Here is a 26,149-nt window from a genome sequence, read left to right as displayed (position 1 = left end):
ATACCCTTGAGTTTTGAAGACTGAGAGGGGATCTGATTGAGATATATAAGATTATTAAAGGATTGGACATTCTGGAGGCAGGAAACATGTTTCCGCTGATGGGTGAGTACCGAACCTGAGGACACAGCTTAAAAATACGGGGTAGACCATTTAGGACAGAGATGAGGAGAAATTTCTTCACCCAGAGAGTGGTGGCTGTGTGGAATGCTCTGCCCCAGAGGGCAGTGGAGGTCCAGTCTCTGGATTCATTTAAGAAAGAGTTGGATAGAGCTCTCAAGGATCGTGGAATCAAGGATTATGGAGATAAGGCAGGAACAGGATACCGATTAAGGATGATCAACCATGATCATATTGAATGGTGGTGTAGGTTCAAAGGGCAGAATGGCCTACTCCTGCACCGATTGTCTATTGTCTGGTGCTGTGAGGCAGCAGTGCTAACCACTGAGCCGCCGTAGAGAAAAGTGACAGAAGGAACTAAAGTAGTGGTGTGTTCAATTACCACAGAGATGTTACAGGGGTCAATCAACTCAGATTACCATGATAGTTCCACCATCTCAACCTTGCCTTTCACCTGAGACATGGTGATCTTCAGATTAAACTCATCACCAGTCTCTCTCTAATGAGAGAGCAGCCTGATGGGACTATGGTGACTTTAGGACCATACAAACAGGAGGAGGCCATTCAGCCACTTGAGCCTGTCCCACCATTGAATGAGATCATGGCTGATCTGTGCCTAACTCCATATACCTGCCTTCGGCCCTAATCTCTTCACACCTTTTCTTAACAAAAGCCTGTCCAACTCAGATTTAAAATCAATGACTGATCCAACATCCACTGCCATTTGTGGAAGTGAATAGCAAGCCTCTCCAACCCTTTGTGTGTAGATGTGCTTCCTAACATCTCTTGTGAACAGTCTGGCCCTAATTCTTAGACTAAGCCCTCTAGTTCTAAACTCTCCAAGCAGTGGAAATACTGTAGTTTATCTACCCTGTCACTACCCTGACTTTACCTTTACTTTATCTAGAAATGTTAAAGTTTTCTTGTTTTATGACTAACAATCATTCAGAATTATTGGAGCTCTGCCAACCCAATGGTAATATTCGTACTAGGGTCAACTTTCAAGTTGGATTGATAAGTATACTTGTGTTAGAGTTTCAGTTCAGAAAACAATGGTACATTCAGAGTAACAGGGAATGATTCACTCCCACTTGGTACTATATTGCCTATGTGTTTGCCTCAGTGTCAACTCCTGTACAAGAAGACCACATGCACAGTCAGAGGGAATGATTCACTCCCATCTGTTCCCTTTGGCGTGTGTGTGTCTCTGTATCAGCTCCTGTGCACAGAAAATGCACATTGTTCAAAGAAAATAAGCTTTATTCATTTTCATCCTAAGCCAGTTCACAGGGGTATTATAAAATGATAATTGACATGGCCTGTTAACAAAACCTTTTTTTTGTCAAAAAGCTATGTTTTAAGGGGTGTCAACAGTGAGAAAAGACATGGAAGTACCAGTGTCAGCCTGGGCTGGTTAAAATCCAAAGTCAGGAGTCACACGACACCAGCTTGTAGTCGAACAGGTTTATTTGTAATCACAAGTTTTCAGAGGGACGCTCCCTCATCAGGTGAAATATGAGAGGCTCACACTTCACCTGACAAAGGAGCAGCGCTCCAAAAGCTTGTGATTTCCAATAAACCTATTGGACTACAACCTGGTGTCGTGCGGCACGGTGGCACAGTGGTTAGCACTGCTGCCTCACAGCCCCAGAGACCCGGGTTCAATTCCCGCCTCGGGTGACTGACTGTGTGGAGTTTGCACGTTCTCCCCGTGTCTGCGTGGGTTTCCTCCAGGTGCTCCGGTTTCCTCCCACAGTCCAAAGATGTGCAGGTCAGGTGAATTGGCCATGCTAAATTGCCCGTAGTGTTAGGTAAGGGGTAGATGTAGGAGTATGGGTGGGTTGCGCTTCGGCGGGTCGGTGTGGACTTGTTGGGCTGAAGGGCCTGTTTCCACACTGTAAGTAATCTAATGTGTGGCTCCTGACTTCAGTGAAAGAGAGAGAGGGAGAGAGGACCTGAGGTTGAGGAAGGGAGTTTCAGAGATCAGGTCCCAGCATCTGAACGCACAGCAACTAATAATGGGACCATTACAATCGGAGATTCTCAAGTGGCCAGAACTAGAGGAGCCATGGTATTATATCATGTTATTTGAGATATGAAAATGTATTCAAGGTGCTATATTTTCATGCAGCACTGCAGTCACATGCCAAGTACAATTTATCAGTGGTTTCTCACCCTTCCAAGCTACCATCTAGAAGGACAAGAGCGGCAAATACTTGGGGATATCACCAGCCTGCAGATACCCCTCCAAGCACTCACCATCCTGACTTGGAAATATATCACCATTCCTTCAGTGTCGTTGGACCAAACTCCGAGAACTCCCTGCCTAACGGCATTGTGGGTATCCCTGCACCTAGTGGATTGCAGCGGTTCAAGAAAGCAGCTGCCTTCTCAAGGGTAATTAGGGATGGGCAATTGATGCTAGTCCAATCAGCGAGGCCCAGATCCCAGGGTGAATTACAAAAAAAAATGTAAGATGGCTAAGAAATATTCCCAACGACACTCCAGCGTTTTTGAGTTTACCGTGCGATTATTTTTAAAGTTTAGGAATCAAATGATGTGACCGAAGCTGTGTTGTGGGGCTGAAGGAGGTTGGAGAGGTGGGGAGAAGGAGCCACGGAGTGGCTAAGAACCGAAGACGAGAATATGAGTCAGTGGAATTGTTGGTACGTCTGACTGCTGAATACCCCTGAATTAAGTGAGTGGTGAGGCAGGGGCAGGTAGTGGGTGGGAGGAGACATTCAGTGAAGTCACCACCCCTGTGGTTTTTAACTGCCCCTTCTGCCTTTGTAGAGATTGAGTAAGGTTGGAAATGGATAATTCCTTGATACCAACCCCCTTAGTCCCAATAACAAAGGTGTGTCCAGTTCCCAGCCATCCCTGCTCGAGAGTTTACCCGCCCAAACTAGATGAGGGAAGAGGAAAGTTTTGGAATTTGAAAATATGTTCACTTAATTCATTTTCACAGGGAGTTTCGGCATGGTGTGGTACATTTTCTGGCTGCTGGTGTCTTATGAGAGTCCAGCTAAACACCCAACCATTACCGAGGAAGAGAAGACCTACATAGAGGAATCTATTGGAGAGGGCGCCAACCTGATGAACCCTCTTGTGGTGAGTGGGCACTTTTCCTCACCTGTTGGTAATGGGGAGAAACCAAAAGTCCAAGATATCGTGTCAATGTGGGTGTCAACCTTCACCCCAACACCCCCAAACCCCATTGCCTCTCCCCACTGTCAGCTCCAGTGCAGCTTTGTCTCTGAGACACAAAAGTTCCAGGTTCAAATCGGACTCCAGGAATGCTGCACAAAATATCAAAGCTGATTCTCCCATAGAGCACTGAGGAAGAGCCATGCTGTCAGAGGCACTGTGGCTTGGACGGGAAGCTAAGGCTTTTGAAGTTGACAAGATCTTCAAGAACTGTCTGAGCCAACATTCACCCCTCGGTCAGTATTTACACAAACAGACTGGTGTTTCCGGGACCTTCCTGTGTGTAAATTGGCTGCTAAATTTCTGATATTGCAACAGTGACTGCACTGGTGGTTTAAAGGTGGTCCGGAGTCCGTGTGGGGTGAGTTGGTTACGGAGACAGGCACTGAGGAAGCAAATGTGGCTGTGATAGCGAGTTTGTTTCAGGACATGGTTGAAGAGCTTCAGGGCTGAGGAAATGACCTGGGAGTTGCAGTGAGAGAGAGACTCCCTGAGATTCTTGTAGAGAGAGGAGGAAAACTTCTTCAAGGCAGGCATCCTTGCAAGAGGATTCGCAGTAGGGTTAAAATCAACGAGGTAAAAACAATGACTGCAGATGCTGGAAACCAGGTGCTGGAAGAGCACAGCAATTCAGGCAGCATCCGAGGACAGGCAAAATCGACGTTTCAGGCAAAAGCCCTTCATCAGGAATAAAGGCAGAGAGCCTGAAGCGTGGAGAGATAAGCTAGAGGAGGGTGGGGGTGGGGAGAGAGTGGCATAGAGTACAATAGGTCAGTGGGGAAGGAGATGAAGGTGATAGGTCAGGGAGGAGAGGGTGGAGTGGATAGGTGGAAAAGGAGCTGGGCAGGTCGGACAAGTCCGGACAGGTCAGGGGATCGAGTTGTTGGAGGTTAGAAGCTAGGAGTGACTGCACTGCCTAGCTGCCACTGAGATGTCCACACAGGCAGTCCCCCGGGTAGTGAGCGGGTTCCATGCTGGAGCCTGTTCATGAGTAGATTTGCAAACATCTGGTTCATGAGTGTCCTTGAGAGAAGGAAAGCAGGCATCCTTACCTCTTCGAGATTAACGGTCACTTCAGACACCCACAGGCTTTAACCATGCCCTGAAATGGCCGAGCCAGCGATTAGAGACTGGCAACAAATCCTGAACTTGCCAACGATGCCCATATCCCATGAAAGAATGAAATAAAGAATTTACAGGATTCATGATTTGGAGATGATGGTGTTGGACTGGGGTGTACAAAGTTGAAAATCACACAACACCAGATTATAGTCCAACAAGTTTAATTGAAAGCACTAGCTTTCGGAGCGCTGATGAACAACCACCTGATGAAGGGGCAGCGCTCTGAAAGCTAGTGCTTTCAAATAAACTTGTTAGACTATGACCTGGTGTTGTGTGATTTTTAACTTTGTACAGAATTCATTGCAGCCTGAAGGACTGCCCTCGATGCGAGAAGCGTGGGTTTATTTCGAGGGATGAGAAATATTGATCCCATGCTTTGATTTGTTCTGTTACCTGGACAGAAATTCAAGGCGCCCTGGCGTAAGTTTTTCACATCGATGCCTGTCTACGCTATAGTGGTGGCCAACTTCTGCCGCAGTTGGACTTTCTACTTGCTGTTGATCAGCCAGCCGGCCTACTTTGAGGAGGTCTTTGGGTTCGAGATCAGCAAGGTACCAAATATGTTCTTTTCGTGTAAATATTTGCGGTTTTTAAAGAAAAAATTGGCTTTCTCTACAATTTTCTTTAGAAGTGCACCCTCCTCATTGTTGAGAGGGCAGGGTGGGGTCAGGAAAGGACCTGACCTGCTCCACAAAGACTTAACAAGACCAGACTTTAGAAAAGCAACGACCTGAGAGATGTCTTTAAGATTATGTAAGGATTTGACACAGTAGCTTAGAGAATATTATTCCATTTGTGGGATAAATGAGAACTTGGAACCATTAAGTGTAAGATGGTCACCGAGTCCAATAGCACATTCAGGGGAAACACGTTTACCCAGGGAATAGTGAGAATGTGGAATTGACGTGAAATGACAGAGTCAAGCCACATGGATGCACTTAAGGGGAAATTACCTAAACACATGAGGCAGAAAGGAATGAAAGGATAGGTCAATAGGGTGGGATAAAGAGGGGTGGGAGGAGGTTCATGTGAAATATAAATATCAGAATGGAGCAAATGGGCCGAATGGCCTGTTTCTGTGTTGTCAGTTCTTTATGATGGGAGATCACTGGACCACAGAGTCAGCTCTGCTGGGGAATAATCTGCCAGGAAGTGAGTAGTGGAGTTGAAATGAGGCCTGGGATGAGAGAGGCACATTGGGGAGCTGAAGTCATTTTGTTAATTCAATGCCTGAGAGGAATTTCTACTCCAGCCCGTATGAAAAGCTGCCGAGAGAATCAGCAACACATGAACCCCGTTGCATTTCAGATTTGACGATTTCTGAACAGAGGGACATGTTACTGAAGCTTTCCGACTTGCACTTGTCAGGACAGATGCAAGAATGCCAAATTTCAGAGCCTTGCAACAATTTGGACTTTTGGAAAAAAAAGATGTTGATTGATTGGCAAGGTGGGCTGAGGCTAATCAATCAGCGTTCTTTTCTCTTGTGGTATGACTTGTTGTGATGGTTTGAAATTTGGCATTCTTGCATTTGTCCTGATGAAACCCAGAGAGTACAAAACAGCGTGTTTCCCTGTTCAGCAAGTGGGTGTTCTCATTTCAGATTGTTAACTCTGAGTTGAACTCTCTCTCAACACAGGTTGGCCTGTTGTCTGCTCTCCCCCATCTCGTCATGACGATTGTCGTGCCCATTGGCGGGCAGTTAGCGGACCACCTCCGAGCCAAGAAAATCATGTCCACCACCAACGTCAGGAAGATGATGAACTGTGGAGGTAAGTTTCTGCAAGGCAGACCAAGCAATATGCTGCTCTCCGTCACAGCCATCAACTTCATTAGTAACTCTTAGTTATGCATGAGTGACTGCTTATGTGCCCAATATTCTATGTCCTCCTCCATACCTTAACTCACCCTAGACCAGACTGTTCAAATAATTCCAGCTGGCCTGATTGTAGCCTCCAAATATTTAAACTCATCCAAACTACTGCAGCTCCTATCATAAGGTGATATTTGTCCATCATCCCCACATTTCTCTCTGATGATACCCTTTGCCAAACATTTTGGGATGTTTAACTATATTGAGGTCCATCATTCCTACATTTCTTTCTGATAATACTCCTTGCAAAACATCTTGGGATGTTTAAGTACGTTAAGGTGCTATATAAATGCAAGTGGTTGTTGATGAATTGATATCCATCTATTAAGTTAATTCCGAGAAAGAATTACACTTCTGGAATAGCTAGTGCCATGATTGCAAATTGTAGCCCCCACTCTCCCTTTCTTTCATCATTCACATTAGACAGACCTTGTGGTGCAGTGGGTAGTGTCCCTCCCTGAGAGCCAGGAGTTCCAGGTTGCTGGGTATGTATTCACGACATTGGCTCCAGCAGACTGATAATTAAACAGCCCATTCGTGTAACACATTAATGGCGGGTGGTCAAAGAATTGCAGGTCTGTCATGATTTGATGCCCATCAAGCTGTAACCACTTGCCTCTCCCTAACAGAGAGAGAGAGAGGGAGAGGGAGAGAGATGCCTACGCTCCCCTTACAGACTGTAGTTACTTACAGAGATGGATGGATAAGCCGAAGCAGCTTGCTTTAAGTCATTCTTCGCAACAGAACCAGACAGTTCAAGCTGCAAGGTTCCTGGAGGAACCTTAAGCTGCTAGCGAGGAGCAGAGAGAACACAAAAGGGCCATCCACAGCAACAAACCTCAGTCTCCAATATCAAATCGAAAATGGCTGACAACGCATTTCCCACTTTGCCACAGGTACCACACTGCAGAAAGATTCTGTTGGCTGTGAAATGCTTCAGAGTGTCCTGCAGTCATTAAAGACACTGCAGAAGAACGTAAGAACTAGGAGCAGGAGTAGGCCATCAGACCCGTCGAGCCTGTTCTGCCATTAGATTAGATTACTTACAGCGTGGAAACAGGCCCTTCGGCCCAACAAGTCCACATCGACCCTCCGAAGCGCAACCCACCCATACCCCTGCATTTACCCCTTACCTAACGCTACGGGCAATTTCGCAAGGCCAATTTACCTGACCTGCACATCTTTGTGACTGTGGGAGGAAACCGGAGCACCCGGAGGAAACCCACGCAGACACGGGGAGAACGTGCAAACTCCATACAGTCAGTCGCCCGAGGCTGGAACTGAATCAATAAGATCATGGCTGATCTTTTTGTGGACTCAGCTCCACTTACCCACCATCACCCTTAATTCTTTTACTGTTCAAAAACCTACCTACCTTTGCCTTAAAAACATTCAACCAGGAAGCCTCAACTGCTTCCCTGGGCAGGGAATTCCACAGATTCACAATCTTTTGGGTGAAGAAGTTCCTCCTGAGCTAAGTCCTAAATCTGCTCCCTCTTATTTTGAGGCCTTGCCCCATAGCTCACCCACTAGTGGAAACAACCTCCCTGCTTCTATCTTATCCATTTCCTTCGTAATTTTACATGTTTCTGTAAGATCCCCCCTCATTCTTCTAAATTCCAATGAATATAATCCCAGTCTGCTCAATCTCTCCTCATAAGCCAACCCTCTCAACTCCAGAATCAATCTCGTGAACCTCCTCTGCACCCCTTCTAGCATCAGTACATCCTTTCTCAAGTAAGGAGACCAAAACTACCCACAGTACTCCAGGTGTGGCCTCACCAACACCCTGTACAGCTACTGCATAACCTAGGAGAAAGTGAGGACTGCAGATGCTGGAGATCAGAATCGAGAGTGTGGGGCTGGAAAAGCACAGCAGGTCAGGCAGCATCCAAGGAGCAGGAGAATCAACATCTCAGGCATAAGCCCTTCATCATGAATTCCTGCTCAGGCCATTCCTGATTAAGGGTTTATGCCCGAAACATTGATTCTCCTGCTCCTCGGATGCTGCCTGACCTGCCGTGCTTTTCCAGCACCACTCTCTCAACTCTGCAGCATAACCTCCTTTTTTTAAACTCCATCCCTCTCACAATGAAGGACAAAGTTCAAATTTCCCTTCATAATTTACCTCCTGCATCCACAAACCATTTTTTTTGTGATTTATGCATAAGGACACCCAGGTGCCTCTGCACAACAGCATGCTGCAATCTTTCACCAAATAAAGGCAATATTTTCGGTTTTCTCAAAAAACTAATGATACAGTGGTGTCTTTAACCCACTTAAACATTCCACTTTAATAAATTAAGGAAGATATTTTGTAATCAATTGTTAGTAACTAGGGTGGGACCCCAGAAGGCAGGATGGAAGACCTGTAACTAAGATTAATGCCTGACAGGTACACCCAACCCTTTGTGATGATAACTTTAATTCATTCATGGGATGTGGGTGTTACTGGCTAGACCAGCATGTGTTGCCCAGAGGGAGTTAAGAGTCAACCACATTGCTATGGGTCTGGAGTCCCATGTAGGCCAGACAGGTAACTAAGGCAGTTTCCTTTCCTAAAGGACATTAATGAACCGGATTGGTTTTTCCCCACAATCAACTCAGGGTAATCATGAATTCCTGATTTATCTTGAATTTAAATTTCCCCATCGGGATTTGAACCTGGGTCTCTCGAACGTTACCTGGGACTCTGGGCTAACAGGGCAAAAGTGAGGACTGCAGATGCTGGAAACCAGAGTTTAGATTAGAGCGGTGCTGGAAAAGCATAGTATGTTAGGCAGCATCCGAGGAGCAGGAAAATCCCCTCATGAGGAATTCATGAGGGCCACACTCTCTCAGAACTGCAAAGGACCCACTCTGTACTATATTCTAAGAATATAGTTTCTGGGCTAGCAGTCCAGCGATAATACCATCAGGCCATCAGCTGTGAAAATAGGGCCTGTAAGCCCCTAAACTCTGAAATTCCTCCTCAAACCTCACCATGCACTTTTTAAAATGATCCTTAAAAGCCACCTCTTTAACTAAGATTTTGAGCACCTCCCCTAAAATCTCATTATTGAAGCAAAATACTGTGGATGCTGGAAATATGAAACCTTGTGATGAATCTTTGTTTGCATGTGCTCCTGCCTTGGGATGCTATATAAATGCAGGTTGCTGTATAGAATCTTCACTGTTTGAGGTAAAGCTTCTCTTGTTTTATTTTTCTCGTCTGAAGGTTTCGGAATGGAAGCAACCTTTCTGTTAGTGGTGGGCTTCTCTCACACAAAAGGAGTGGCTATTTCTTTCCTCATCCTTGCCGTTGGCTTCAGTGGATTCGCAATTTCAGGTGATTAAAGATCTCATCCCCAATTCCTGTCATTTTCACCTGTTACTGTTAGGGACAGTATGAACCATGAGCAGAAACGCGTCTGTATTTGCCGTATGTTAGCATGTGTTTTTCTCACTTAAAATTTAGCACCGCACAAATGGGGGTATGTCTCAACTGAATCCATCTTGTGTCTTACTTTTCTGCTGAAGGTTTCAATGTTAACCATCTGGACATTGCGCCACGCTATGCCAGCATCTTAATGGGTTTATCCAATGGAGTGGGCACTTTATCTGGGATGGTGTGCCCTTTAATCGTGGGAGCAATGACAAAGCATAAGGTGAGCAGACCCGTGCAGAAACTACCATAGTTCCAGACTAAATAAAAACCAAACGAACTGTTGATACTGGAAGTGATAAGATAAGACAGACATAGAGAGGATGTTTCCACTGGCAGGTGAAACTAGGACAAGAGGGTATAGCCTCAAAACTAGGGGGAGCAGATTTAGGATGGAATTGAGAAGGGACTTCTTCGACCAGAAGGTTGTGAATCTGTGGAATTCCTTGCCCAGTGAAGTTGTTGACGCTACTTCATTAAATGTTTTTAAAGTTAAGATAGCTATTTTTTGAATAATAAAGGAATTAAGGGTTACGGTGAGAGGGTGGATAAGTGGAGCTGAGTCCACGAAAAGACCAGCCACAATCTTATTGAATGGTGGAGTAGGCCCGAGGGGCCCAGACGGCCTACTCCTGCTCATCGTTCTTATGTAAGTGAGAAGCAGAAACAGAAATTGCTGGAAAAACTCAGCAGGTCTGGCAGCATCTGTGGGGAGCAATCAAGAGAATCTGAGCAAGGTTCACTCAACCCGAAACGTTAACTCTGATTTCTCTCCACAGATCCTGCCAGACCTGCTGAGCTTTTCCAGCGACTTCTGTTTTTGTTTGTGACCGTAATTTCAGAGTTAAAGCATTCTCGACACACTTCAAGAGGGGAAAAATGTGAAATAGTCATCAGCAAACTTCTTTATTCATTTGTGGGACATGGGAATCACTGGCTGGGCCCAGCATTTATTGCTTGTCCTTAGTTGCCCCTTGAGATGGTGGGGGTGAGCAGCTGCCTTGAAGGACTGCAATCCATGTGCTGTAGGTAGACCCACAATGCCCCTGAGGGAATTCACAGGATGTTGACCAATCATGGTTGATTGGTTAATCTCCTCCAGCTCTGATATTCCAACCTTGGAAAGATGCTTAGACCATAATGAGGAGAAGTAGCCCATTCAGCTCATTGAGTCCACACTGCAGTTCAAAGCCATTGTGGTTGGTCTTGATCACTTTCCTCCCTTTTCCCCATAACCCTTGCTTCCCTTACTGATTAAAAATCTGTCAATCTCAGCCTTGAATACACAGGGTCCATAGATGCAGGAGAAGAAGTAGGCCATTAGGCCCGTTGAGTTGCTCGACTCTCTTGGTGAACTGCAGCAGTCGGTACAGTAATGGTATTCCACTCCCCACCGCAACCTTGTCAGAGAGAGAGTTAAAAGACTTTATCCCCCTTCCTCACTGGCAATTCAGGGATGGCCGACAAATCTCGAGTCAGTGTGTGCCTTGGAGATGGTGGTGTTCCCATCCTCTCTACACTGCAGGATAAGTGGACAGTCTGGATGGGGAGAGTCAACCAGCAGCAGGAGGTTATAGCCTTGACACTCCTTGAGGGCAGATCCCACAAATTGGAGTGGCCTGTTATCGGCAGAGAGAGGCGGTGCTGCAAGCTTTTCTGGCAGAATAGGGAGAGCACTCCTGTTCTCTTCTAGCCCACAGGGAGGGCTGATAGAGCCTGGAGAACCTAGTGGAGTTTGTAGTTCCCAGCTCCCTCCCACTACCTGAGCCTCCTGAATCCCTGAAGGAAGCCCGGGACCGACCATCAATGTCAGATCCCCAAAAGGGCACGGGCATGTCATCTTTACCAGCGAGAAGGACAAGGGCAGCAGATATGTGCCGACACCATCCTCCCTCTGTAAGGTCGCTTGCGAGCATATGCCATGCGGCAGCACTGTGGCTCAGTGGTTAGCACTGCTGCCTCACAGCGCCAGGGTCCCAGGTTCGATTCCCGCCTCGGGTGACTGTCTCTGTGGTGTTTGCACATTCTCCCCGTGTCTGCATGGGTTTGCTCCAGGTGCTCTGGTTTCCTCCCACCGTCCAAAGATGTGCAGGTCAGGTGAATTGGCCATGCTAAATTGCCCATAGTGTTAGGTGTATTAGTCAGGGGTGAATGTAGGGGAATGGGTCTGGGTGGGTTCTTTGGAAGGTTGGTGTGGACTTGTTGGGCTGAAGGGCCTGTTTCCACACTGTAGCGAATCTAATCTAATCCTGACTTGGATGGGGGCTGTTCCTTCAGATCAAAGTCCTGGCACTCCCTCCTTAATGGTGCCATGTGGGTACCCTGACACTACACCAACTGCACCAGTCCAACACTATCTTGCACAGGTCAACTAGGGACAAGCCCAGCCAGCAATGCCCACATGTTCTGAAAATATCTTTATAAAAGTGAGCTCCAGCATTCGTGAGAGGACCCTTGTAGGTCCACAATATCCATTGCTACTTTCAGAAAAAAAGCAGATTGTTGACATTCCGGATTCGATTCCACCCTCGGGCAACTGTCTATGGGAAGTTTGCACATTCACCCTGTGTCTATGTTGGGTTCCCTCCCACAGTCCAAAGATGTGCAGGTTAAGTGGACTTGAAGCCCCACAGTGTGGAAGCAACCGATTTAGCCCATCGAGTCCAACTGACCCTCCAAAGAGCATCCCTACCAGATCCTACCCTTGCATTTCCCATGGCTAATCCACCCAGCCTGCACATTTTTGGACTGTGGGAGGAAACCAGAGGAAACCCATGCAGACAAGGACAGAATGTGCAAACTCCACACAGTCGCCCGAGGCTGAAATTTAACCCAGGTTCCTGCTGCTGGGAGGCAGCAGGGCTAACCACCGAGCCATCGTGTAGCCCTTTGGCCATGCTAAATTGCACAGTGTCAAGGGATGTGAGGGCTAGGTGGGTTGGCCAGGGGAATTGCAGGGTTATAGGGATAGGGTCTGCTGGAATGCACTCAATGGCCTGCTTCCACACTGTGGGAATTCTCTGATTATGTTTTAACCCCTCTGCTGTTGGATATGGTTAATACTTCGGCCTGGGCAACTGATTATGGGTGGCATGGTGTTTTAGTGGTTAGCACTTGTGCCTCACAGTGGCAGGGCCACGGGCTCAATCCCAGCCTCAGGATCATGCGGTTTGCACGTTCTCCCTGTACCTATGTGGGTTTCCACCAGGTGCTCTGGTTTCCTCCCACAATCCAAAGATTTGCAGGTGAGGGTGAATTGGCCATGGGAAATTGCCCACAGTGTTCAGGGATGTGTAGCTTAGGTGCATTAGTCAGGGGTAAACGTAGAGCAATAGAGTAGGGGAATGGGTCTGGGTGGGTTACTCTTCAGAGGGTCAGTGTGGACTGGATGGACCAAAGGGCCTGTTTCCACACTGTAGAGATTCTATGATTGCAGGAGTCTTCTAACAGCCCGTTGTGTTTTGATTTTTTTTTGGGCCACGGCCTGTGAAACAAAAAGACCCGCGAGGAGTGGCAGTACGTGTTCCTGATCGCCTCCCTGGTTCACTACGCGGGGGTGATATTCTACGGCATCTTTGCGTCCGGGGAGAAGCAGTCGTGGGCGGAGCCCGAGGAGCTCAGCGACGAGAAGTGCGGCTTCATGTACGAGGATGAGTTGGCGGCCGAGGTGGAGGATGGCTACGGGAGCTATGGCACCACGGGCACCACCAACATCACCAACGGGGGCTGGACCAATGAATGGGACAGGAAGGAGGAGTTCGTCCAGGAGCAGGGCAAGGATGCGTACATGTACGGCAGCGTACAGGACAGGGACTTATCCTGAGCTGGGGCTGGGGGAGGTGGGTGGGTTTTAGGGGGTGGGGAGATGCAGCTTGCCCATTATAACACCAACCTCCCATCCCCTCAACAAACAAAACTGGACGGGCATTGAGTCTTGTGGCGGAGGCATGATAGGCACTATTGTATATAAATAGCCAATTGTTTAAAGGGTAACTTCACCTTATTTTCATCCCAAGGTTTGAAAGGCCCTCTATTCTAATGTCTTTCTGTGTATGTGTACATGTGTGTGTATGTGTGCGTGTGTACGTGTGTGTGTGTACGTGTGTGCGTACATGTGTGTGTGTGCACGTGTGTGTGTGTACATGTATGTGTGTGCATGTACGTGTGTGCACGTGTGTATGTGTACGTGTACGTGTGTGTATGCACATGTGTGTGCACGTGTGTGTGCACGTGTGTGTACATGTGTGTGTATGTGTGTGTGTACATGTGTGTGTACGTGTGTGTGTATTGTTTTTGTGTGTGTGTACGTATGTGTACGTGTGTGTACATGTGTGTTGTGTACGTGTGTGTTGTGTACATGTGTGTCATGTACGTGTGTGTGTTGTGTACGTGTGTGTTGTGTATGTGTGTGTACGTGTGCGTGTGTGTGTACGTGTGTGTTGTGTACATGTGTGTCATGTACGTGTGTGTGTTGTGTACGTGTGTGTTGTGTATGTGTGTGTACGTGTGCGTGTGTGTGTACGTGTGTGTTGTGTACATGTGTGTCATGTACGTGTGTGTGTTGTGTACGTGTGTGTTGTGTATGTGTGTGTACGTGTGCGTGTGTGTGTACGTGTGTGTTGTGTACATGTGTGTCATGTACGTGTGTGTGTTGTGTACGTGTGTGTTGTGTATGTGTGTGTACGTGTGCGTGTGTGTGTACGTGTGTGTTGTGTACATGTGTGTCATGTACGTGTGTGTGTTGTGTACGTGTGTGTTGTGTATGTGTGTGTACGTGTGCGTGTGTGTGTACGTGTGTGTTGTGTACATGTGTGTCATGTACGTGTGTGTGTTGTGTACGTGTGTGTTGTGTATGTGTGTGTACGTGTGCGTGTGTGTGTACGTGTGTGTTGTGTACATGTGTGTACATGTGTGTGTTGTGTATGTGTGCGTGTGTGTATATGTGTGTTGTGTACGTGTGTGTTGTGTACGTGTGTGTGTTGTGTACGTGTGTGTGTTGTGTACGTGTGTGTGTTGTGTACGTGTGTGTGTTGTGTACGTGTGTGTGTTGTGTACGTGTGTGTGTTGTGTACGTGTGTGTGTTGTGTACGTGTGTGTGTTGTGTACGTGTGTGTGTTGTGTACGTGTGTGTGTTGTGTACGTGTGTGTGTTGTGTACGTGTGTGTGTTGTGTACGTGTGTGTGTTGTGTACGTGTGTGTGTTGTGTACGTGTGTGTGTTGTGTACGTGTGTGTGTTGTGTACGTGTGTGTGTTGTGTACGTGTGTGTGTTGTGTACGTGTGTGTGTTGTGTACGTGTGTGTGTTGTGTACGTGTGTGTGTTGTGTACGTGTGTGTGTTGTGTACGTGTGTGTGTTGTGTACGTGTGTGTGTTGTGTACGTGTGTGTGTTGTGTACGTGTGTGTGTTGTGTACGTGTGTGTGTTGTGTACGTGTGTGTGTTGTGTACGTGTGTGTGTTGTGTACGTGTGTGTGTTGTGTACGTGTGTGTGTTGTGTACGTGTGTGTGTTGTGTACGTGTGTGTGTTGTGTACGTGTGTGTGTTGTGTACGTGTGTGTGTTGTGTACGTGTGTGTGTTGTGTACGTGTGTGTGTTGTGTACGTGTGTGTGTTGTGTACGTGTGTGTGTTGTGTACGTGTGTGTGTTGTGTACGTGTGTGTGTTGTGTACGTGTGTGTGTTGTGTACGTGTGTGTGTTGTGTACGTGTGTGTGTTGTGTACGTGTGTGTGTTGTGTACGTGTGTGTGTTGTGTACGTGTGTGTGTTGTGATGAGAGAGTTTGTGTGTGTGTGTGAGAGAGAGAGAGAGAGAGAGATATTGCTGTGAATCTAGAGATCCAGGTAATGCTCTGGGGTCCATGCTCAAACCCTGTCATGACGGATTTGAATTTGATTTTTTTTGAAAAAACAACAAGTCTAACAATCACCATGAAATTGTTGGAAAAATCCACTTGCTATTGCCCTTTGGGGAGGGAAATCTATTATCCTTATCTGGTCTGACCCCAGACCCACGGCAATGTGGTTGATTCTTAACTGCCCTCTGGGCAATTAGGAATGGGCAATAAATGCTGCCCACATCCTGTGAGTGAATTTTTAAAAAGCACACAGGCCCTGCCCTCAGCCCGAGAACAGTGGCCTCTCCATAGTCCTGTCCTGGGCCCCAGTCATTGAGCTCTGGAGAGAAATTAAAGTTGATCCACATCCAATGCTGCCTGCACCCCTCCTGACTGAGGACACCCCTCTCTCCAGACTCGAAGGTAAGTGTTAAAGTGGAGTACATGGTTTATTTGCCCTCCCTGTTCCCTCAGTTCCAGTGTGACCTGCCCCCTCCCACCCCCCGCCCCAACAAGGGAAATTGGGCACTCCGAGGCCTACACTTGCTGCTCCATCATTGCCACTGAAGCCAAAGGTTTCTCTTTTGATTTCATTTACATTTCTTCAAAGGGCATGGGTCAGTCCAGTATTTGTTGCCCACCCTTTATTGCCCTTAAGAAGGTGCTGGCGAGCTGCCTCTACTTGAACCACAGCAGATCATGTATACTCCGCGGCTCTGTTGTGGAAGGAATGCCAGGATTTTGACTTAGCGTTCTCCCTCTCAAAGGATTGGGAAACTCACTAAGCAGACAGCGCTGCCGTTTTGAAATCACAGCGAGCTGGAAAGAGCAGCACTGTGGACGCATTTAACACTGTCCCATCACTTCTCCCCCTTCCTGCCAATGCCATGGTGAGGGAAGGAGACTGCCCTGTGCTATGGAGGAGATCCCTTTGCTAATCTTTCATGGGATGTGTGAAGGTAGAGGTGACCTTCAGTCCAGTGTAGGTACACCCACACTTTTGCTGGGGAGGGAATTTGAGGAGCTAATTGAACTAATAGCTCCAAGCACCCAGGGGCCAGTATTGGGGACAAAATTCTCTTGCAATTGGATGCTTATAACAAACAACGACTTTGAGAGTGTGTGGATATGATTGTGTGTTTGTGAATGCTTGTTCCTTTTCGTTTTGGTTCTCTCATTCTCCCTGTGAATACCCAACTCCCTAACTCTGCATCTTCCCACATTATGGGAAAGATGTGGATGCTTTGGAGAGGGTTCAGAGGAGGTTTACCAGGATGCTGCCTGGAATGGAGGGCTTATCTTACGAAGAAAGGTTGACTGAGCTCAGAATTTTTTCATTGGAAAAAAGAAGGAAGAGAGGGGACCTAATTGAGGTGTACAAGATAATGAGAGGCATAGATAGAGTCGATAGCCAGAGACTTTTTCCCAGGGCAGAAATTGTTAACACGAGGGGTCATAGTGTTAAGCTGTTTGGCGGAAAGTATAGAGGGGATGTCAGAGGTGGGTTCTTTGCGCAGAGAGTTGTGAGGGCATGGAATGCGTTGCCAGCAGCAGTTGTGGAAGCGGGGTCATTGGGGATATTTAAGAGACTGCTGGACACGCATATGGTCACAGAAATTTGAGGGTTCGTACATTAGGTTTACCTTACATGAGGATCAATGGACGGCACAACATCGTGGGCTGAAGGGCCTGTTCTGTGCTGTACTGTTCTATGTTCTATTATGAGGCTGATGTCGTAATATTGAATGACTACGATTCAAATCTCCTGCGTGTTCTATATCCATGTAGGCACGAGATGTCACTGGCAGTGGACTGCCCAGTGAAGCAGTCCCAGTGTTGCCCCCAGCATTGGAACTGGGATCTGGAAGCCTCACAGCACTAGGAACCCAGGTTCGATTCCAACCTCAGGCGACCATCTGTGTGGCATTTGCACATTCTCCCTGTGTCTGTGTAGGTTTCCGCCCACAGTCCAAAGATTAGGTTAGTTGAATTGACCATGCTAAATTGCCCTATCGTGTCCAGGGAAGGGCAGGCTAGGTGGATTAGCCATGGGTAAATACAGGGATAGAATGGGATAAGTGTCAGTGTGGACTCAATGGGCTGAACGGCTTGGTTTCATACAGTAGGAATTCAATGATTTCCATAGCCTCTTCAGTATGTTGTCCCTCATCATGTCATGGTGTCTAACAGACCACCAACCAGAGGCTCCCAGCCATTCACCCACCATGCCACCGTACAACAACAGCTTGTTTTTATATAGCACCTTCCACTTATTTAGAAGTCCCATGGCACTTCCCATGGAAGTGTTGTAAAACAAGTATGATTCTGAGCCTCTGAAGGAGATGTAGGCAAGTGTACAAATAGCTTTGTCAAAGAGGTCGGCTTGAAGAAATGTCTTAAGGGGGGAGCGGGAGGTGGAGATGTTTCGGTGTGGAATCCTGAGCATAGGGCCCAGGCACCTGCAGTTGCCAAAGGTGGAGGACAAGGACGCTGGAATTTTAGTAGGACAGACTCTTACAGGTTTGTAGGGCTGGAAGAGATTACAGAGCCAGGTAGAGATGAGACCATGAAGCGATTGGAAAACAAGACCGACAAGGGTTCACTAATGTCCTTCGGGGAAGGAAATCTGCCCTCCTCGTCTGGTCTGGCCTACGTGTGACTCCAGGTCCTAAGCAATGTGGTTGACTCTCAACTGCCCTCTGGGCTATTGGGAATGGGCTCTGAATGCTGGCCGAGCCAGCGATGCCCACGTCCCGTGAATGAACAAAAAGAAATCTTCAACATCAAAGCGTTGCTTGAGGTGGAGCCGATGTAAGCCAGTGAGCACAGTCAGTGAGAAGTAAATGGAACTCAGTGCAAGTTACAACAGAGTTAAGACAGGGCAGAGTTTTGGTAACCCCGCATTTGTAGAGGGTAAGACGTCGCAGATCCAGCCAAAAGCAAGTTGGAACAAACCTAACTGCTCTCCAATTGTGCAGGCAAAGAGTGAAAGGGTGGGGGGTGGCATTTTTCTATAATATTTCATACCTTCAGGATATTTCAACGTGTTTAATAGCTAAGGAAGTACTGGTGAGTGTAGTCACCGTATCCCAGAAATGTGCACACTATTCATTTATGGTATCATGGAAAGTGGGCATCGCTGGGTGGGTCAGGATCCGTCATGCCCATCCCTAATTGCCTCTTGAGACGGTGGGGGTGAGCTGCTTTTTGAACCGCTGCAGTCCATGTGCTCTCAGGACGCCCACTTACGCCATTAGGGAGGCAGCTCCAGGCTTCTGACCCAATGACAGTGAAGGAACGGCGATATATTTCCAAGTCAGGATCGGGGAGGGTGTGATTTAGAGGGGAACGTGCAGGGGGTGGTGTTCCCATGAATCTGTTACCCTTATCTTTAAAGATGGTAGTGGTCACCGGTTTGGAAGGTGCTGTCAAACTAACTTAGAGGCTACAGTGGGACAGGTTAATGACACGTGATGTCTAATAGAACTCCACCCCATCCTCCAGGCCATCCATCCAGCTCAATGGCAGCACCCACACAGTCAGAAGTGCCACAGAAACAAGAGATCAGATCATTCGGCCTCTCTCAAAGTGCAAAACCGAAGGCAACTCTTTAGCAGGAGGTAAGAGAGGCAGACGCAGCAGCAGTGGTGATAGCATAATGGTAATGTAACTGGACTCAGGCCAATATTCAGGGACATTGAAATTAAGCCACCATGGCAGATGGTGAAATTTGAATTCACTAAGATCTGGTATTAAGAGCTAGCATAATGATAACCATGAAACCGTTGTTGATTGTCAGAGAAAAAAAATCCCATCAGGCTCACTAGTGCCCTTTAGCGAAATAAGTCAACAGCCCTTACCCGATCTAGCTACCTGTGATTCCAGACCCACAGCATTATTAAAGAGAGAATATTAGCCCAGCCAGCAAATCCTGTGAAATAAATAAAACACAACAAGCCAAGGAGAGTTTTTCAGAAGCTCCTCGGAGAAGCAAACTTCCCATTCTCCAAAGAAACAAGAGCCCAGAAAGGCAGCTTGAAACATCAAAGCCAAGGGAATAACACCCACTAGGAGAAAGTGAGGACTGCAGATGCTGGAGGTCAGAGTCACCCACACCGAAGAAGATTGAGAACAGCGTTCGACAGTGAAGGAGGAGGAGAACACACAAAGGGGGAAATGTAACGGGAGAACAATATGGGACAGTGGGAGGGGAAGAGCAATAAAAATAAAGGCATTCAAACTGCTTATTAGCAAAGGAGACCACCAGCTACCAACCCAACCAACCTGCCAACAAAAGCCACCCTAAAGCCATATCAAAATACATTGCAAATGTCTAGTCCAGTTAACGGTTTTAATTTGAACAATGGTGGGTCAACTTGAATACTGGATTGACTACTGGAACGAGCTCAAAGGGCTGAACGGACTCCTTCTGTCCCTGGACGTCAGAGATTGCTGGTTTGCTGCTACTCTTCCCCCTCCTCATTGTATTTTGGCCTCAGCTGGAATGTCATTGTTCCCACCCCCCCATAGCCGTTTGCGATATCGCCTTCGTTATTCACAAACCTTGGCAAGAAAATTGAATAAAAAATATCGCACAAGGCAACTATTTAAAAAAAAAGTCACTTTCTCATGATTGTTTATCAGTTGACCTTCAACATCTTTAGAGCACATTGTGAAAAGCAGTCAAAGGTCCAGACAATATTTAGGCATAGTGCATCAATGTTGGGAATGTGAATACCCCGTGATGGCACCCGCCGATAAAAGAAAATTTCAGTTTCTCCTGTATATTTTTCACCCATTTTTCTCTGGTTACTCCTTAACATTCGGGTAGTGATTTTCTTCCAGGCTTTTAAAGTTTGGAAAATTGAGGAGAAGGAAAGTGATAAAAGTATGGAGAGGTGTTCATTAGTTCCCAGGATTCATGCATTGACACGCTGTAGACTTTCCTCTCAAATCTCGCCTGTATTCAGTGCTGTCCTTGTATATACCATTTAATGAAGTGGAAACAGTGAGGACAATTTGGTGAGACCTCATCTAGAGTATTGTGCACCATTTTGGTCTCTGAAGGGATATCACTGCTTTACAAACCTTCAGAGAATTTACTCAACTGACCCCTAGGATGAAAGGACTTGAAGGGGGGAGAGATTTTGGGCATACACTCCCTGGAGTTACAGGCAATCATATTGAGACATACAAAACCTTGAGTTGTTTTGACTGGGGGTGTTTCCTGTTTCGGGGAGTCTAAAACCAAACATAAAGTTAAAAATCACACAACACCAGCTTATAGTCCGACAGGTTTATTTGGAAGCACTAGCTTTCGGCGCACTGCTCCTTCTTCGGGTGGTAAGGACAGTCTGTAGATGAGGGGTCTCCAGTAGGGTAGGAGTTGAGTGGAATTCTTCTCTGAAAGGGTAACTCTGCTTTGGGATTCTCTGCCTCAGTCAGCAGCAAGGGCAATGAATTTGTTCTTGGCTGAGTTTGATTTCTGATCAATGAGTCATGGGAGACAAGCAAGGAAGCGCTTATATTAGACTCCGGCATTAAAAGGCTGGGATCCTGGACAGGCAGAGAAGAGAAATGGGTGGCACGGTGGCACAGTGGTTAGCACTGTTGCCTCACAGCGCCAGAGACCCGGGTTCAATTCCCGCCTCAGGCGACTGACTGTGTGGAGTTTGCACGTTCTCCCCGTGTCTGCGTGGGTTTCCTCCGGGTGCTCCAGTTTCCTCCCATAGTCCAAAGATGTGCAGGTTAGTTGAATTGGCCATGCTAAATTGCCTGTAGTGTTAGGTAAGGGGAAAATGTAGGGGTATGGGTGGGTTGCGCTTCGGCGGGTTGGTGTGGACTTGTTGGGCCGAAGGGCCTGTTTCCACACTCTAATCTATTCTAAGAAACAAAGCTGGGCCATTGGAATTTGATTGGGGGGGATTGAACACGAATGTGCTTAAACATTGGAATTCTATTTAAGGGAATAAATATAGGAAGGGTTGGTTGGAAGTTTCCTGACAGTGAATGAGAAACTCTGACAGAATCTTTTGAGGTTGTTGGAGCAATCAGCGCAGAGTACGTGGATCCTGTCATTCTACAGTATACAATGATTCCAGAACATTCCAGTAAAAAGACTCAACATTAAACAGGTTGTTACGCCCACTTTCACATGTAATGAAAAGGTAAAGTAACCATGGTCCTGCCAAACCATGACATTGAGATGACTGGTGGTGGTTTAACCTGAGGGTCACCATCCCTGAAGTGAGGGGAGAGGTCGAGAAGGAGAATTCTTCAGCCACAGAGTCATAGAGGTGTCCAGCAGGGAACCAAACCCTTTGTTCCAACTCATCCACGCCCGACCAGATATCCTAAACTAGTCTAGTCCATTTTGTCAGCATTTGGCCTAATTCTCTCCAAACCCTTCCTATTTAAAAACTTATCCAGATGCCTTTTAAATGCTGTAATTGCACCAGCCTCCACCACTTCCTCTGGCAGCTCATTCCATACACTCACCACTCTCTATGTGAAAAAGCTGTCCCTTAGGTCCCTTGGGTGGCACGGTGGCACAGTGGTTAGCACTGCTGCCTCACAGCGCCAGAGACCCGGGTTCAATTCCCGACTCAGGCGACTGACTGTGTGGAGTTTGCACATTCTCCCCGTGCCTGCGTGGGTGTGCTCCGGTTTCCTCCCACAGTCCAAAGATGTGCAGGTCAGGTGAATTGGCCATGCTAAATTGCCCATAGTGTGGGGTAAATGTAGGGGAATGGGTGGGTGGCGGGTCGGTGTGGACTTGTAGGGCCGAAGAGCCTGTTTCCACACTGTAAGTAATCTAATCTAATCTAATCTAATCTTTTATTTCTTTTTCTTGTCAACCTAAATGTTTTGACCCCCCCACCCTAAGAAAAAGACCTTAACTATTAACCCTACTTATGCCCCCACAATTTTATAAGCGTTTATAAGTCACCCCTCAGCATCCATTGCTCCAAGGAAAATAGCTCCAGCCTATTCAGCCCCTCCCTGTAGCTCAAACCTTCCAACCCTGGCAACATCCTTGTAAATCTTTTCTGAATCCATTCAAGTTTAACAACATCCTTTCTATAGCAGGGAGATCAGAATTGAATGCAGTATTCCAAAACTGATCTGAACAATGTCCTGTACAGCCACAACATGGCCCCCAATTCCTACACTCAATGCACTGACCAATAAAGGAAAGCATACCAAACATCTTCTTCACTACCCTGTCTACTTGTGAGTCCATCTTCAAGGAACAACGAACCTGCACTCCAAGGTCTCTTTGCTTGGCAACACCGCACAGGAGCCTACCATTAAGTGTGTAAGACCTGCCCTGGTTTGACCAGATTGGAACACAGTATTCCAAAAGTGGTCTGAACAATGTCCTGTACAGCCACAACATGGCCTCCCAATTCCTTTACCCAATGCACTGGCTGGAGTCACTCCGCATTGCAAAGCAACCATCTAAGTTAACTGACGCACAAAATACCAAATCCTCTTAAACCAGGAGCTGAACCCAGGAACAAGGATGCACGCAACTTTGATTGCAGCATGACTTTATTTTCTCTCACAGGGATGGGCAAGAGAGTGAGTGGGCGAAATTGCTTAAGAAAAGATTTAGGAGGGCCTGGAGAATAAATAATTCAATCGGCTTAGACCTGCAACAAGACATTTTAATGTAATTTCCCATATTACAAGCTGTGAAGTGCAATAAATTTAGATGAATTCCTCTTTGTTCCTGGGATGTAGGCCGAGGGTCAAGACTCTGGGGTTCCCAAGAGGTCCCAGACAGCAGTAATTACACTGACGATTGATGAGAAGCTCCACATCATTTATTGATCAAATCCCAGCAATGTCTGGTGGCCCCATATCCAAATGCGGCTGCAACATGAGTTGGACACAGGAGCCTGTTCTGGTGTGCATTTCTAGGATGTGCCCAGAGTTCAGAGTTCAAAGTCAGACTAGTTGTCCCAGCTGCTCAGTGAATAAAGCTGTCTTAACGTCAGGCGTATTAACCTCTGCTTAATTATTAACCAACCGTTTCATAACAAAGCTCGTCAGGAGCTGTTCTGTGTCATAACTTTTCATTCTTTCAACCTCCCTGCTCATGTTTGAGCTTTTGTTTTTAATCTGAAGATGTGAGAACAGCAGCCAGGCGACATTACAAGGAGACAGATGGTAACGGTATGTTGTCACCGTTTGTGTGGGCTGAAGCAGCAGAGATGCAGTGAATAACACAGTGATGGTGGGGAGGGTTACTCAGCACAACAGAAGTCTGCGTTAATTCAACTGAAAGATCGATCTTGATATCTGAGCAGGCCAACGGACGCCAGCTCGACCTTGGGAGTCATCACACTCAAATCCATTGTCACGCAGTGAGCAGCCAGACGCAGAGTTGGTGCACAGATGATGACAGCACAGTCTACTATTAAAGTCACGCGGGCCATTGACGTTTGCCCCCTGATGAATCCTCTGAAGTCACTGGTTCAAACCCCATGGTGGGATTTAAATCCAATTAATAACTTTGGAGTATAAGGCTAGTCCCAATAATGGTGACCATTGTAATTATCAGCAATTGTTGTAAATAAAACAAACCAGGTTCATCAATGTCCCTTTAGGGCAAGGAAGTCTCCAGCCTACATGTGACTCCAAACTCACTGCAGTGTGGTCGTGCAAGATACCTCAGCTCAAGGGACAATGAATGCTGACCTTGACAGCAGTACCTGTCTCCAGTGAACCCAGGAGTCAGCAACTCAGTCCCTCAAATCTGCTTTGCCATTGACTATGAACACGAGAGGCAAGCAGGAGGTTGATAGAACACAGCAAGCCAGACAGCATCAGGAGGTAGAAAAGTCAATGTTTCGGGTATAACCCTTCTTCAGGACCCTGAGGAAGGGTTACACCTGAAACGTTGAACTTCTCTACCTCCTGATACTGCCTGGCTTGCTGTGTTCTTCAGCCTCCTGCTTGTCTACTTTGGAATCCAGCATCTGCAGTTTCTTTTGCTTCTAATTGAATATGAACACGGCTGATCTCAACTCAACTTCCCTGCCCGCACTCCATGACCCATTACTAATTGAAACATTCGTCTCCTCATTACATTTACTCAATGACCTGGCATCCACCACATTCTGGGTGAGTGAATTCCACAGATTCATGACCCGTTGAGAGGATTAATTTCACCCCATCTCAGTTATAAATCTGCACCCCCTTTATTCTCAAACTATGACCTCTCGTTCGAGACTGCCCCACATGAGGAAGTCACCTCTCCATATCTAATTTGTCAATCCCCTTTAGCGTCTTACATACCCCAATTAGATCTCCTCTCATTCTTCTAAATTCTAGAGAGCATGGGCCTAAGCCCCTCAATCTCAATTCCTATGACAAAACTCTCACCTCTGGAATCAATCCAGTGAACCTCCCCAAACTGTCTCCAGTACAACTGCATCCCTTCTCAAGGGGAACGAAACTATACACCATACGTGAAAGAAAATGAAAATAATTGTGGAATAAGTCTTTTTCATTCTTATCAAGAGGGTAACAGAACGATCTTAATTTAATTATTTCAAGGGATGTGCGAGTTACTGATAAAGCCAACGTTTTTGCCTGTCCCTAATTGCCCTTGAGCAGAATGGCTTGCTCGACTGTTTTACAGTTACTCGCATTAAGAATGACATAGAGTTATAGCATGGAAACTGACCCTTCGATCCAACACATCCATGCCAACCAGATATCCTAACCTAATCTAGACCCATTTGCCAGCACTTGGCCTATGCCCCTTCCTCTTCATATACCCTTCCAGATGCCTTTTATGCAGGCCAGACTGGATAAGGACAGCAGATTTCCTTCCCAAAAGAACATTCATAAACCAGATGGACTCTTACAACAAATAATGATAGCAGTTGTGGATGCCATCACTGAGACCAGATTCCTCGATTGAATTTAAATATCCACCAACTGCTTTGATGGGCCATCTCCCCACACATTATGGATTTAAAAGGACGGGACCCAGTGACCAAATGAATTTTGGCTCCTAGACCCATGTGGCTGTGCTAACTGAGCAGAAGATACCCAGGTAGCGGCCACCGAGCATTTCCAACAGTTGGGAGCTGATGGCCCAGTGCCTGGCAAAGTCAAACGGAAGCCATTACAGGGCCTGCTGCTGCTATGCTGCAGCGTATAGGCATGAGAAGGGGGATGGGGAGAGGTCAAAGGGCAAAGCTGAAGACATGCTTATGATCTGTAACGGGAAACCCAAGAGTCTGATCATTTATGAAACCAGCGAGAAACTTTCCCCTTGGCCTCAGGCAGACTAGACAGTTCTGCCCTAAAGTGAACCACACCATTCAGATTCAATGAAATCCCTTTTGAAAATGGTAGTCCTTAGTTTACCCAGTGCAGTAGCAAGCACCTAAAACACAAATTATGAGTTGGACCTGAGAGGATTCCTCCTTTGCAACTCCCCCCCTGCCTCCACCACCACTATTCCTTCCCACCATTCCCACTCCCAGATTTCACCCAAACACGCCATCACCTTGAAAACTTGTTCCAGAAATCTGGGACTTCAGTTTTTAAGTCA

The 26,149-nt window shown here is 46.8% G+C and overlaps 1 protein-coding gene across 1 annotated transcript in view; it reads left to right on the top strand.

The window, feature by feature from the left end:
• Positions 1–13,853, top strand: part of LOC122542181 (vesicular glutamate transporter 1) — a 71,510-nt gene extending 57,657 nt beyond the window's left edge. Inside the window, exons 7-12 of the mRNA XM_043679623.1 lie at positions 3,086–3,228; positions 4,848–4,997; positions 6,086–6,218; positions 9,537–9,647; positions 9,839–9,966; positions 13,243–13,853. Of these exons, the coding sequence (XP_043535558.1) occupies positions 3,086–3,228; positions 4,848–4,997; positions 6,086–6,218; positions 9,537–9,647; positions 9,839–9,966; positions 13,243–13,566 (989 nt within the window). The 3' untranslated portion in view covers positions 13,567–13,853. The remainder of the gene's footprint in view (positions 1–3,085; positions 3,229–4,847; positions 4,998–6,085; positions 6,219–9,536; positions 9,648–9,838; positions 9,967–13,242) is intronic.
• Positions 13,854–26,149: the final 12,296 nt, after the last annotated feature.

Source organism: Chiloscyllium plagiosum, chromosome 39 (assembly GCF_004010195.1).
Source record: "Chiloscyllium plagiosum isolate BGI_BamShark_2017 chromosome 39, ASM401019v2, whole genome shotgun sequence".
Taxonomy (NCBI): domain Eukaryota; kingdom Metazoa; phylum Chordata; class Chondrichthyes; order Orectolobiformes; family Hemiscylliidae; genus Chiloscyllium; species Chiloscyllium plagiosum.
This window is presented reverse-complemented; position numbering and strand designations above follow the sequence as displayed.